Source organism: Pipistrellus kuhlii, unplaced genomic scaffold (genome assembly GCF_014108245.1).
Source record: "Pipistrellus kuhlii isolate mPipKuh1 unplaced genomic scaffold, mPipKuh1.p scaffold_m20_p_1, whole genome shotgun sequence".
NCBI lineage: Eukaryota > Metazoa > Chordata > Mammalia > Chiroptera > Vespertilionidae > Pipistrellus > Pipistrellus kuhlii.
In genome coordinates, this window is record NW_023425404.1 from 94,746,058 (window position 1) to 94,760,317 (window position 14,260).

The window sequence follows — 14,260 nt, forward strand, 5'->3', positions numbered from 1 at the left end:
TTTGACAGACCTGGCTGTAAAACTGCACTCACTCAGACCCATTTCCCTCTCCATTTGAATTTGTGCACAGGTGGGGTCCAGGCATCTCTGTGGCAAGTTGTGAGACTTCTTACATAGAAACTCCGGCTTCATGAGACCATGTTGGAAGCTACTAGTCCTCTTAATGACTAGAGGAAGAAACAGCATAGCATCACTTCTGTCTGCTGTACTCTATTAATCAAAGCAGTCGTAGGCTAGTCTAATTTCCCACCACATATATAATTTAATGCTTTGTTTTGTTTTATTTTTGTGAGATGTCATCATATATGTAAAATACATAAGTGAATGTAAAGTTTACAAAACTTATTTGAACAACCTTGACTGCTAGGAATTTTTTCTTTGTATTAATATTTTATTCATTTTCCTGAAATCTCCTCTCATTAATACTACATTTAACCCTTGGGGTTACAAAGAAATGATTTAATATCATTTCTACCCACCAGCACCTCAAACATTTCTCACATTATATGGTTGCAATTTCTTTTTACCTTTCTGTTTGTCAAGTTTATACATCTTCCTCAGAAACTACTTTCTGTACTGGGAACCATACTTTCCAAGGAAGATGTATAAACTACCTCTGGTTTATCAACTAAACATATGACTGGAATATCATCTCTCATTATAGATCCCAAACTTATATTGATAAGGTCAAATAGTGTTATTTGCTTACTGCTGTGCTTATAGGAGCCTAAAATAACCAATATAGGTCAATGCATAGGACTCAATATATGTTATTGAATAAATAAATGCATGAATAAACAAGCCTTGTAAAAGTGTCATACTGGACTATAGTGGAGTAGAGAACTCCTAGGCTCTATCACTCTCAGGAAGCAACAAATAAGCTGGCAAAAACAGTTAGAATCAACTTTTTCAAACAGTCTAGAATCTAAAAACAAAAAAACAAAAAAAAAAACTTACAATGACCAGGGAAATATTTAATGAAGGGGAAAACTGTATAATTGAAGTACCAGAGCTCTGTGGCGTCATAATCTTCCCTATGACCATTTCCCACAGTGGTCTGAAGGCAGCAGCTCACATTCCTGCAATATGCTGGCAGCATAAGAAGGAATACAAACGTAATTCTCAAAGAACTGTAGTTGTGAGTTTTGACCTGTGTGGTAGCTTCATAATAAATCAGATCAAAACTGTTTTTATTGCATAGGGCATTTTTTGGACATGAAGTGGCTTCATGAGCAGCATTTCTTGAAAGCATGTAAAGGCAAATGTATTAGCTGCTGCCACCTTTGGGAAAGACATGATAGTCAAGGCAAGAATTCAACCAAAAAGGCTGGGAAAGAAGAAGACAGGAAATAAAGACTATGTAAAGTTCTGGAATATTCCAATGAATCTAGAAGGTCACAATGATTAGGTCAAAACACAGTCTCAGAAAAGACCTTAAGTTCTCACATGTGGCTGACCTTAAGGGTTTGAGCAAGAAGAAAGTGAAGCCTAGAGGAGAGTTATAACTGTCACACTAATGTTGAAGAAGTACTCCAACATAACCTAATCTGTAAACTGAGGGAGAGTTCTTTTGTTTGTTTTGTTGGTTGGTTGATTGGTTGGTTGTGTGAACCCTGAGAAAGATGACACCTACTAAGAAGGGCTAACTGAGCTAAAATTTTTATTATTACTAGAGGCCCATGCACAGATTCATGCACTGGTGGAGGGCGTGGCCTGTGAGAATCTGCCCCCTTGTGGGAGCGCTGCTCATCCTGGTCAGCTGAATGGTTGTGGACCCGCCCTCTGAGCAGCTGCTGAATGAGGAAATTAGTCTGAGCTGATATTTCAGGGTAATATCTTGGTTAAAAGCAGGTTCTGTGTCCTGGAGGAACCTGGTGGAGACCTTTGCACTCCAAAGCCACTTGGGAAATATCCTTGATGTGTGATACCAGGTTGGTGACACCATTGGAGATGTTCAGGGCATCTCCAATGCTCCAGGATTCTCAGCCATCAGGATAGCCTCTCCAGGGGTCCACATATGCCTTCTTACCATCCACCTATGCCAGCTTCCTACACTGTTTCTAGAACACACCTGAGGGCCTGCATCAGCTGTTAGGGTCAGGCCAGAGTCTGGATTGTCTCAGGTATTTAATAGGTGCAGAGATTCCGCCTCACCTTAGGCCTGTGGGCGCTGCCCATCTTAGTCAGCCAAACAGCGCTTCCACTGTGAGAGCACACTGACCACCAGGGGGCTGCTCCTGCATTGAGCTCTATTCCCTGGAGATCAGTGTGACTGATAGACCTGTCATTCTGCCATTTGGTTGCTGGGTTTTTTGTGTGTTTTTTTTAACAACACCTCTTTTTTATTTTTTCCCCCCAAGAAAAGAGAAATAAAGGCATGACCAACAATTGGGGTTCATTTGGACACTCGCAGATGATTTTGTAGGCATACTGGCAGGCACAATGTTGAAAAAACAATGCACTAAATTAAAAAATAATGGTAAGATAAAACAGAAAGCCAATTCATTCCAGATTTAATATCACAATAGATCTTTTAATGACTATTTTTTAACATTAAGAGTACTGTATTAGTGAACACCTTATCTCTTTGAACATTTGTTCAATGTATTAAATAATTTATAGAGAGAAATAAGTTTTGTGTTCTGTACAAATTAAAGGACCCATGAATATATCACCCTCCCCCCGCCAAAGCTCAAATTCGCAATGGTCTTAGCAGAAAATAAACAGTTCACAATTTAAACAGAATTCATAGCATTACAAAAGTTTACAGAACTCCTCTCTTATCCTTTTTTGTTCTAACAGCAAAGGTTACAATGACAGAACTGAAAAATCAGAATGTAAAAATATTTGTGCAAAACTGCATTAATTGTTCTTACCATTTAATAGAGGTAAACCTATGAACACACAAGGACGATAATAAAGAAAAACCACATTGAAAGTCATTCTAGTTTGGGTTTCAAACAACATGGATTATACTATTACTAAACACGAAAGAAAACGTGGCACCATGAGCAGCAGGAGCAACAGATGATTTCGGCAACTGTGCCAGCCAAGGCCGTTGACACTGGAATATGCCGAAGTTTACCTCCACACCAGCCAACCATCTTACAGACTGGAAACAGCTATAGGGCTTACAATGCATGTCAATGTCTTTATTCTTGAAGTTTGCAGATCATAATGACATAGTGAAGCAAGTCCTTTGTCCCCTTCTCAAGGAGTGTTTCTTGGGTGACTGGAAATCCTTAGAAGAGTTGAATCATAGACTCTCTGGACTTCCCTAACCAATCCACATAACTGGAATCTGAAGCTCATCTTCAATAAATCGGACGTAATTTTGTGCATTCACAGGCAGCTCTTTGAACGTCCTTGCATTTGATATGTCTGTGTTCCATCCGGGAAGAGTCTTATATTGAACTTCAACTTTACTTAAGATCTCTTAGTTTGCTGGGAAATGAGGTATAATTTCACCATCTAACTTGTAAGCAACTCCAACTTTAATTTCTGTAAACGTGTCCAAAATATCCAATTTGGTAAGTGCCAATGCAGTAAATCCGTTAATCATATGAGCATATTTAAGCAACACGAGATCCAACCAGCCACATCTTCTTTTCCTTCCAGTAGTCACACCAACCTCTCCACCCCGTGTCTGCAATAATTCTCCAATTTCGTTGCTTTGCTCTGTAGGAAAGGCACTGATACCAACTCGAGTGGTGTAAGCTTTCACAACTCCATATACTTCTCCAACGTTCTGAGGGGGCATACCCAATCCAGTGCAAACACCTCCAACTGTACAGTTCGAGGAGGTCACAAAGGGATAAGTTCCAAAATCGATATCCAGAATTGCTGCATTTGCACCTTCTACCAAGATTTTCTTTGGTGGTCCATGTAGGGCCTCATATAGAAAATACACTCCGTCTTTCACCATTGGTTTAATTCTTTCCATATAACCCTTGAGCTTTTGTAATTCACCTTCAATGTCTATTTCCAAAGTGGGGTATATAGATTTGTACTGGTTTGCCAGAACTTTGAACCTCTCAGAGAAGCCGTCGAAATCGGAAACGAGGTCGCACATCCTGAGGCCGCTCCGAGCAGCTTTGGAAGAATATACGGGGCCTATGCCCTTTTTGGTGGTCCCCAAATTCTTTCCTGCTTGTTCTTGTCTCTGCTGCTCCTGGATGCCATCAGCTGCTTGATGAAAATCAAACACAATGTGGGCTCTGTCAGAGATGATAAGCCTTTTTTCCCAGCCTTCCAGACCTTTTCCTTTTTTAACATTTTTTTCTGCTTCCTCGAATAATCCCGGTAGATGAATTACCACACCATTTCCAATGAATGCAGTAACATTTGGATTAATTATTCCACTGGGTAAAAGATGAAAATCATACTCCACGGAATCTACAACAACTGTGTGGCCGGCATTATTTCCTCCCTGGCAGCGGCACATGATGTCCGCGTCCTGGGCCAGCAGGTCCACCACCTTCCCTTTGCCTTCGTCGCCCCACTGCGCGCCGAGCACCACGGTGACCCGGTTCCCCCCCGGGCCGCGCCCTGGGGAGGCCGCAGTCGCCGTTGGGCAGCGAGGATGCAGCCGGGTGGGTCTCGGCCAACGCCATGGCTCCGGCGACGAGAAGAGAGCCCCAGGGAGAGGCGGAGGGCGGCGGCGGGGAGGGCGCGGACGGAACTGCTGCTCTGCAGCCCGGAGCCACATGCAGAGGAAGCCGCGGCCAGCGGCGGCCCCGCCCCGGCCTGCTGGGTTTTTATATATATATATTTTATTTTTTATCCTCACCTGAGGATATTTTCCCATTGATTTTTATAGAGAGTAGAAGAAAGAGGGAACAATCTATGTAAGAGAAACACATTGATTGGTTGTCTCCTGGGCCAGGGCCAGGGCCCAGCCTGGGCTGAACCTGCAATTGAGGTACGGGCCCTTGACAGAAATTAAACCCAGGACTCATCAGTCTGCAGGCCAATGCTCTATCCACTGAGTCACACCAGCTAGGGCTGGGCTAAGATTTTTAAAAGGAAACAGAGCATTTCTAAGTAGGGACCTCCCGTACAAACTGCACTTCCTGGAGAAGCCTGCACTGAACTGCCTGCTCGCACTTTGTTTCTGCCATAAGAGCCAGCCCTTACAGAGGAGTTCCTGGAATCTTTTCAACAAATAGGACTGAGGGTTTCCCCTTCCAATCTGGTTGGTTCAGCTCTGCCCAACCAGAGTGGCTCTATTCTGACTGATCAAGATGGTGACTTTTGGACCAACCAAACTTTGAGAATTTTGAGTCTTAATTTACATGAGGACAGACAAATCAAGGACCTGGAGTGGGGACTTCTGTCCATAATACCAGTCCCCCTAGCTCTGGGAATGCACTTTCCCTTTCCATAAAAGACTGAAGACTGTGTCTCCCTGGATGAGCGAAAACACCAAAGATATCTTGCCAGAGCCACCAGCATGGAGCAAAGCAGAGCAGACCTTAGAGGAACCAGAAGAGGGTCTGTCCCCAGGGCTGCCTCACAGCCATGCTGTTGTCTTATCCTTGCTGTATCACAATTGAACTGTGTTGTACTGAATAAAGTTTCCTTCTTCACTGCACCCCAATTTGGGGATTCCTGTTGGTGTTGAATTGGTTCCAATGACCATCAGTTGACAGTTGGTTGTGGGTTCTAGCATCTGAGGAGATCTCTGTTAAACCATTAGTGGTCCATATTAATCTAATGGAACAGAGACTTCAGTGGCCACAAACAATAAAGACTTAATATTAGTTCAAAAGGGGAGGATCTTGGGATGATGGTAAGGTAGAAAGCACCAGGAACCTAGCTCCCTACCTAGGCAACAATTACACTGGCAGAATCTGTTTGATGTAACTGCTTTTGGAATTCTGGAGTCTTGTAAGCTTGCAACTTCCAGGAAAGCAGTTGGATGGTAAATTGTGATTAGTTTTTCTAATTTTCAGCTCTTAGCACAGTAGCATCTACCTATCCCCAACTATCAGTTATATGTAGCAGCCTGATGTGGACCTGTTTCTGGAGCAGCTTGCTCTCAGTTTTTGGGAGCCAAACTGGGCAAAAAAATGACCTTCTTTTCCAAATTGCTGCTTCTTGTCAAAGAGATGCAAAGAGGCAGGTAGCCATTGCTGTTGTACCTCCTACCACTGTTTGAAACACCTGTCCCTTCTTGCTGAAGTAACTTATAGGTTAAGGTTTAAAAGGGCTGGTACCCTTTTCCCCTCTCCCTACATTTTTTTTCTTTCCCCTTTTTGGGAGTCAGAACTTAAAGACTAGGACACTCAAAACAACTTCATATAAGGGGAAAATTAGAAATTCTGATTCAAATATCTTTTCTTTCTTTCCTTTTGTTAAATATATGTTTTTATTGATTCTGAGAAAGGAAGAGAGAGATAGAAACATCAATGATGAGAGAGAATCATCAATTGGCTATCTCCTATACACCCTCCACTGGGGATCAAACCTGCAACTTGGGCATGTGCCCTGACCAGGAATTGAACCATGACCCCCTAGTTCACAGGTCGATACTCAACCACTGAGCCACACTGGCAGAGCATACGGTCCTTGTTTCTGTAGCTGGTCATGTGGTTGTAGCTGGTAGTTATAACTACCTTCCTCCACAACCCATTCCATCATATTCCCTTTGCCTTCAGGAACACTTCAGTTACTCAAATTTCTTTAACTAGTGGAGTTATTCAAACCTTCATTCCTGAATGATCTGAGCCATTAGTATTCCTGTCTGGTTGGAGCTGTAGTTTTTAATTGACTTTAATCTCAGGGTGAGGTAATGCTAAGAAATGTCCTAAGAGATTTACTATATTTCAGATAGGCTCTTCCTTACCTTCACTCTGGAGTAGCAGTCAAATTTCTCCTTGGTAATAAGGACCAATCCCCCCACAGTAACTCCCTTCTTTGCCTGTTATTTTCATAGTCATGAGGAGCCCAGAGTGACTACGCAGCAGTCTAAACTTCTAGTTCAGTTGAATGGTGTTCCCTAGTGGAAACTTTCCTTCCTTTATAACTAAGACTTCGAGGCCAGCAGATTATAAGACTGGGAGACACAGGGAGCAAAATTTCTGTTAGTAAGTCACTAGGGGTAATAGTAAGTGATGCCACTCTCATTTTCATTCATTTAATGATTTCTGGACTCAATAATATTGGCTATGAAAGAAAAGGCAGCATATAATGGGTGCAATAGAGCACATACAACCTCCTGGAGAGACCTTTGCTTCTGTCCTGTAAAGTATTGCCACATACCTGGTGCTGTAACTGAGTCTTTAAAAGGCCATTTCAACATTATATAAAGCTAGCTGCTTCGGGATAGTGGGAGAAATGGTAAAAACAGCGAATTCCATGATCCTATGCTCATTGCTGCACTTCATTAGCTGTGAAGTGAGTTTCTTGATCAGAAGTAATGCTGTGTAGTATACCAGGATGATGAAAAGGGCATTCTATAAGTCTATGATGGTAGTTTCAGCAGAGAAAGCAAATTTGCTTCTAGAGTAAATGTCTATTCCAGGAAGAAGAAAATCCTGCCCCTTCCATGATGGAAATGGTCCAGTGTAATCAACCTGCCACCAGAGAGCTGGCTGATCACCCTGGGGGAATGTGCCACAGACTCTGCTGTTGGTAGTTTGGGCACTCAGCCCGGCTGCTCCCGGGTTTGCTTTGGTGAATGGGAATCCATGTTGCTGAGCCCACGCATAACTCCCATCCTGCCACTATGCCCACTATATTCACGGTCCCATTGAACGATGGCCCAGGTGACTGAGGAAGGAGGCTGGCTGGTATCCACAGAACCGGTTTATCATTCTACCAACTTGATTATTAAAATCCTCCTTTATTTGGTGAGTATTCACATAGAATGCAAATATATTCTTCCCGCCCCCGCGCCCCCCCCCCCCATTCAGAGAGGTCTATCCACATACCTCTCCCCCAGATTTCATCATCACTAAATTTCAAATCATGTTCCTTCAAAGTCCCTGGCCACCCAGTCACAGCCCATGAATTGGTATATACCGGTAATCACATTTCTCCTTCCAAGAAAAATGAACAGCCAGTTGCGCTGCTGGAAATTCTGCCCACTGGGAGGGTATTTCTCTTCACCACAGCCTTTCAGGAATGTCCCAGAATGGGGCAGTAGTGCTTCAGCTGTTCATTTTCAGGTGATGCTCACTATCATACAGAACTATCTATACATCAATCAGTCCCAACTCTTCTCTTCCTCTGTCACCCAGGATTGCTCTATGTTGTAGAGCAGAGCCCATTAAAATAGGAACTCCTTCTTGCGGGCTGGTTCGCCTTGATTGTTGAGGATAATTATAGGGCCAATGAAACAGTGTGACTTCTTACATTTCTGTACGAACAAGGAACCTAAAGTAAAGGAGACAGAACCCTGCGGCCCCTCTGGGGAAATCAGGATTCCTCCCTCATAAACTGTTACCACCAGCAGGGGTCACTATGGAGGCTGGTTTGCGTTCCGAATACAAGGGACAAGGTAACCGGATTAATCCATAAACCTTCCAGGAAGGAATGTAGTTTTAATAGAACAATTGGTATCTCTTTCTGGTTCAAAATGAAATTGTTCTGTTATACACACAAAAAAGCTAGTTGACGGGGACTTGATAAACGAATTCTTCCGGAAAGCGACGGAAACGCGTTTAAGTAATATTTGGTCTTCCGCGCCGCCGTAGATCTCCGCCAAGAGCGCCTGCGTAGAAGAGTAGTGGCGTCGGGTCAGGCAATCCGTGGTGGAAGCTGCGGTAGCGACCCTGTCACCTCGCCATGAAGACCCGCTTTAGCACCGTTGACCTGCGTGCGGTACTCGCGGAGCTGAATGCCAGGTGATGGGCGGCAGGAGGCGGGACTGGTGCGGGGAGTGCGGGAGGCGGAGGGGCCCCGCGGCTCAAAACCAGCCCAGCCCGAGGCTCCCCTTCCCCCGGCTGCGCGGTGGAGCTGGCTGGGCCTGGGTTTGCGAGCGCTGGCCCTCTCCCCGGCCCGCGGGTATCGGGGTACCGGGGCCCCAGCGCCCGCGCGCCCCGCGCTCTGGGATAGAAGCAATAAAGAGAAATACAGGGTACAATTTTATGTTTCAGGAAACTGGAAATGACAGGGCTTTCCATAGGCCAAAGAATCCTATCAAAACTACTCCCTTCTCTACTGCCCAAAAAACTAACATTTCATGGAGTTAGTAAACAAGCCGTCTTCTAAGAATAATTATACATAAAGCCTTTCTTAAAAGTATGTATGTTGCGCCCGGCCGGTGTGGCTCCATGATTGAGTGTCGACCTATGAGTTTAATTCCCGGTCAGGGCACATGCCTGGGTTGTGGGTTCTGTCATCATTGATGTTTCTTTCTTTCTTTCTTTCTTTCTATCTATCTATTTATCTATCTATCTATCTATCTATCTATCTCCCTCCCTCTCTCTCCCTTCCCTCTCTGAAATCAATAAAAATAGATTATTTTTTAAAAAAGAAGTATATATGTTTCATGTCAAGGTAGGGTTACATTATTCATAGAGATTACTATTAATTCAGAGTCCCAAACTTCAGCAAGCTTTCTCTGTATGTTAATGCCTAGAGGAGCAACATGAATAATTCCACAGCGTAGTATAACTTTGAACAAATTTGTGTTCTTAATGGCTACACATATGTTAACAAGGAATCATAGAGTTCATGTTCTCCTGCTGTTTAGCAGATTTTTTGTTTAGAATGTATCAACAGAGTATTCAGAAAAGTGCTTCTGCCTGCTGCTGGTCTGGTGCCCAGCTATGGCGGGGCTCTCGCTTCGTCGGCCTCAGTCATCTAGTTTGACAGCGAACATTTAGCGAAACTCGGAGACGCCAGGTGGACGCCCAGACACCAGAGTCAGTCCTTTGCAGACTGGAGGCCTGTTTTCTTTGACACTCCTTGCCCCAAACAGAGGGAGCCTTGCCATCAGCTGGAGGTGACAGATCTGGATTCTAGTCTGGGTTTTTATTACTCAGCTGTGTGAGCTTTGTCATATTTTCCAGGGCCTTGATCACGCCCTCTTTCCCCCGCCTCCCCTTTTATTTCCCTCTTGCAGTAAATTAAGTGGCCTGGACTACCTTTTCTAAAAAAACATTGAGTCATTTCAAAGTCGCAAGGCATGGTGTTTTCAGGGCTGATGGACCACTTTTGTTCTTAAATAGTTACACTTAAGTTTTGAACTGAAAGTATGATGGCCTTCAGACTTTGCTCTTTAGTTGACTCTATATCTTTAGAGTCGAAGATCCTGAAGTCCTCCTCTTCCTTAGGCTCTGCTTCTGCCTGCAGCATTAAATTGTGTGAAGGTTTATGTTTCAGATGGTAGTATGATTTATTTCATGTTTCCTTTCTCTTTGCAGCTTGCTAGGAATGCGAGTAAACAATGTTTATGATGTGGATAATAAGACATATCTTATTCGTCTTCAAAAGTAAGGCTTGTTTTATCTTTTGTTATTAAATGAGAGGTTTTTTTGTTGTTGTTGATGTTGTTGTTTTACCTACTTTTAGTCTGTTTCACTGAGTTAGCATTGGCAAATGCCCTAAAGAAAAAAAATCAACTTTTTTCTTCTACAGACCAGACTTTAAAGCAACACTTTTACTTGAATCTGGCATACGAATTCACACAACAGAATTTGAGTGGCCTAAGAATATGATGCCGTCTAGTTTTGCCATGAAGGTAAATTTTAACTTATACTTGAAAGTAAATTTTAAGGCAGTTGAAGTTTTAAAGTAGAGATAAAATAAAGATAAGAGTAGTTGATAGATATTGGAATGAATAAAGTGGATATCTATTGACTTCTTATTACTCTTCACACCCAATTGTCCTCCAAATATTTCTGTTCCCATAGTCAGTATTCAAGGTCAAGCTTTTTTTTGACGTTCAACTATAAATCCACATCGTGTATCAAAACAGTTCTGTATTAGACCAACATTAAATTTTTCTAAAGCATCATTTACATTAGTTATCTCACATTTTAGGATTCCCTAATTTTTGAATATTCCATATCCTAGCATTCTTGGCTGTCCATGATCTGTTCCTCACCTTCCCCACCCCTCCTTTTCCTAGTCTTATCTTCCATAGCTCACTTTTGAGCTATCAATTTGTATTTTTTTGGAATACTCAGTCACATTAGTATGTTAACAATTATTATTTTTTTTACTTTTTACTTTTCTCCTTGCTTTTCTTTGTACTATTAAAACTGAGATTCTGTATTGTGGACATGTTACTCATTTGCTTATTGACATAACAGATAAACTGAAAGTTCATGTGCTACGAGGAAAGGCATTGGAGTCAGATATACCTAACTTTGTATTAATGATTTTGCTACTCATTTTATAATTTGGAAAAGTTATTTAACCTCTTGGAACTTAGTTTCTTTTCATATGAAATATGGATAATACCTCCCTCATGAGGTTATTGGTGAGGATTAATTGAAGTAACATGTAAAGCATCTAACACAATGCCTGACACATATTAGGAATCCATATGTATTAATTTCCTTCTTCCTCTCCTCCTCACTTTCCTTCAGAAATTTATTTGTTTTGGCATTGTGTTATTTCATTAGAGGCTTTACAGAGAAGAGCCTTATCCCCAGCAACTTAGAATCTGTTTTGGATTGCGAGTTAGGTAAGTGCTTCCCAGATCACAAGGGTTATCATAAAATTATCAAATTCATAAAAGTCTATTTAATACTAACCCAAAATGGTTCTTTTGGAGATTATCCTTACTAGTAATGCCACTTTATGTTTGTGTAGTGCTTTTAAAAGTAGATGAGTAATGCATATTTCATTTAAGTTAACAACTCTGGATATGAAGAACATTTAGTTTTGCAGATGATGTAAGAAGCAATAGGATATGATTGTATAAACATTCCCAAAATAGGCTGTAGTATCAATGGGACTTCAAACACTTTAAAGAAACTTAGAATTTTTGAGTTAGGTGTACATGTCAAGCTAAATGTATAGAAAGATCCCCTCTAATGGAGCAGACAATGTTAAGTACTTTATAAAACACTTACAGAGCTGTTACTGTTGTATGATACAAGCGGGGCCATGTCCAATATGTAGTTAAATCACAGTATTTGTCTCTAGTTCTCTCACATTTGGGGATGCCAGCTATAGCTCAGTGGGTGAAAGGTTGTTTTCACCACGCTGCTAATGAAATAAGCAAACAAAACAGGATTTATATATGTACTCTATGTCCACACATACTCATGATAAATAATCTTCCCTTTTTCACCATTCCATGGTACCAACTTATGTTTCTCACAAGGATGCCTTTTATGTTCATTTTAACTCTACTTCTTTTTAATTTAATCCTCACCTGAGGATATTTTTCCCATTGATCTTTAGAGAAAGAGAGTTGGAGTGGAATACACACACACACACACACACACACAGATATACATTGAGTGGCCAGATTATTATGATCTTTGAACACATAATAATCTGGCCACTCAAAATACACACACACACACACACACACACACACACACACATTAGAGGCCTGGTGCATGAATTCATTCATGGGTGGGGTCCAGCCAGCCTGGCCAGTGGGAGGGGACATGGGTGGTTTGCTGGCCTGCCTGCTGGTCAAACTCCTGGTAGAGGGGACAATTTGCATATTAGCCTTTTATTATATAGGATATACACTGAGTGTTCAGAATGTTATGTGTTCAGAGATCATAATAATCTGGCCAGTCAGTGTGTGTGTGTAGAGAGAGAGACACAGAGACAGAGACAGAGACAGAGGAGGGAGGAAGACAGAGAAACATTGATAAGAGAAAGGCACATCAACTGGTTGGCTCCTGCACCTACCTCAACCAGGGCCTAGCATCAGACCTGCAACTGAGGTACAGGCCCTTGTTTGGGAATTGAATCTGAGACCCTTCAGGGTGAGGGCCAACATACTAACCTCTGAGCAAAACCAACCAGGGCTGACTATATTTCTTGAATAAGAAGATTATTGGGAAACTCTAGAAGGCTTGATTGTGATTTCCCACTGGGGATTTAAAGATAGCCCTATATGTAGGTCATTGTTTAAATAAAAATCCATATAGGTTACTCTTAAATCAGAACCGTTGAATTTAGGAGGGGGAAGTTGTTTATTCTATGAAGTTGGAAAATTCTTATATCTGCCTGAATATATAAGTACATAAAATAAAAATTTTAGTCAACTTGAACGATAAGGTCTGGAGGAGACTATTCTTAGTTGTGAAAGAGTAGACATTCATTCTAAGAATTACTCTCTATATATTTAAAGGTGGTTTTAGATTAACTTCTGTAAAATTTATGTTGAATCTGAGTGTTAAAGAAAAGAAAGCATTCTTTCTTAATGGTCTACACTAGGGGTGTCAAACTCAATCAGAGAAGGGGCCAAAATCTAAAATCCAGCCTAAATCGCGGGCCGAATGGTTTACTGAACAGTCATAAACTGTCATTGTGATGGAAACGCAGTGGAGTGCAGTGATGACAGCGCAGTGCGGGCCACATTGCAAGGCCTGGCGGGACGGATTTGGCCCGCGGGCCTTGTGTTTGACACCTGTGGGCTACAGAGTAGTCTCGTTTCGGTCCATGTCATCTATAATAATCTATAATAATAAAAGCATAATTTGTAAATTGGCCAAATGGCCAGATAGCGGAATGACTGTCTGAGCAGCCTTCCGGACATTGCAGTGGCTGTGAAGACCTACTCTTGCACGGATTTCACGCATTGGGCCTCTAGTACCTAAATATTTGTACTATAGAATGGTACAAGTAATCTAAAATAAAACATATTTACCAAGTAATTTGTATTTGAGTTTAACATGCTAATTTTATTCTAATTGCTAATAAGAACAGTAACTTTATGACTAGAGATGTGAGGAATGAGATTTGATAATGAATAGGAGTTATTGTATTTGGATTTCAGCTAGGCTGATCAAAAGCTTAGAGATAGTACCAGAAAATTCTACTTCGGTTCTATCAGTAAAGTTTGTGGCAATAGAGGGTAATTGGATATAAGTTGGAGGACTAATTTCCACAATACCAATAAGCTCATGGTTTAGAATTTGTATTTGAAGTGGAAGGTTAATGGAAACTTCATTAATTTTGAACAAAAACACACAAAAGGAAATTTGGGATACTTAAAAGATTGGAGTAGAAAGAGACTTAAAAAAAAAAAAAAAAAAAGGTTATTGCCCAAGCCTGTTTGGCTCAGTGGATAGAGTGTCAACCCAAGGATTGAAGGGTCCATGGTTTGATACTG

The 14,260-nt window shown here is 41.6% G+C and overlaps 2 protein-coding genes and 1 long non-coding RNA gene across 17 annotated transcripts in view; 1 reads left to right on the top strand and 2 right to left on the bottom strand.

Moving 5' to 3' along the window:
* Nucleotides 1–2,354: 2,354 nt before the first annotated feature.
* Nucleotides 2,355–4,619, bottom strand: LOC118730005 (adenylosuccinate synthetase isozyme 2-like). Its single transcript, XM_036457654.1, is given in 3 exon segments — nt 2,355–3,280; nt 3,283–4,540; nt 4,542–4,619. Coding segments are annotated over 3 exon segments (1,368 nt in total). The 5' UTR covers nt 4,614–4,619; the 3' UTR covers nt 2,355–3,242.
* LOC123653109 lies at nt 2,355–13,801 on the bottom strand. Its single transcript, XR_006742738.1, has 3 exons — nt 13,788–13,801; nt 11,925–11,934; nt 2,355–2,530 (listed from the first exon to the last, which is right to left on the bottom strand). It is a non-coding gene; the product is annotated as an uncharacterized LOC123653109 (long non-coding RNA).
* NEMF (nuclear export mediator factor) overlaps nt 8,677–14,260 on the top strand; it is an 81,475-nt gene continuing 75,891 nt past the window's right edge. For 3 of the 15 annotated variants that reach the window (XM_036457478.2, XM_036457487.2, XM_036457496.2), the window contains exons 1-3: nt 8,694–8,849; nt 10,374–10,442; nt 10,588–10,690. In XM_036457478.2, coding sequence (XP_036313371.1) covers nt 8,791–8,849; nt 10,374–10,442; nt 10,588–10,690 — 231 coding nt within the window. In that variant the 5' untranslated portion in view covers nt 8,694–8,790. Of the gene's footprint in view, nt 8,850–9,837; nt 9,873–10,373; nt 10,443–10,587; nt 10,691–11,566; nt 11,642–14,260 lie in introns of those variants that run through there. The other 12 variants (XM_036457569.2, XM_036457542.2, XM_036457560.2 and 9 more) reach the window with 8 other exon arrangements.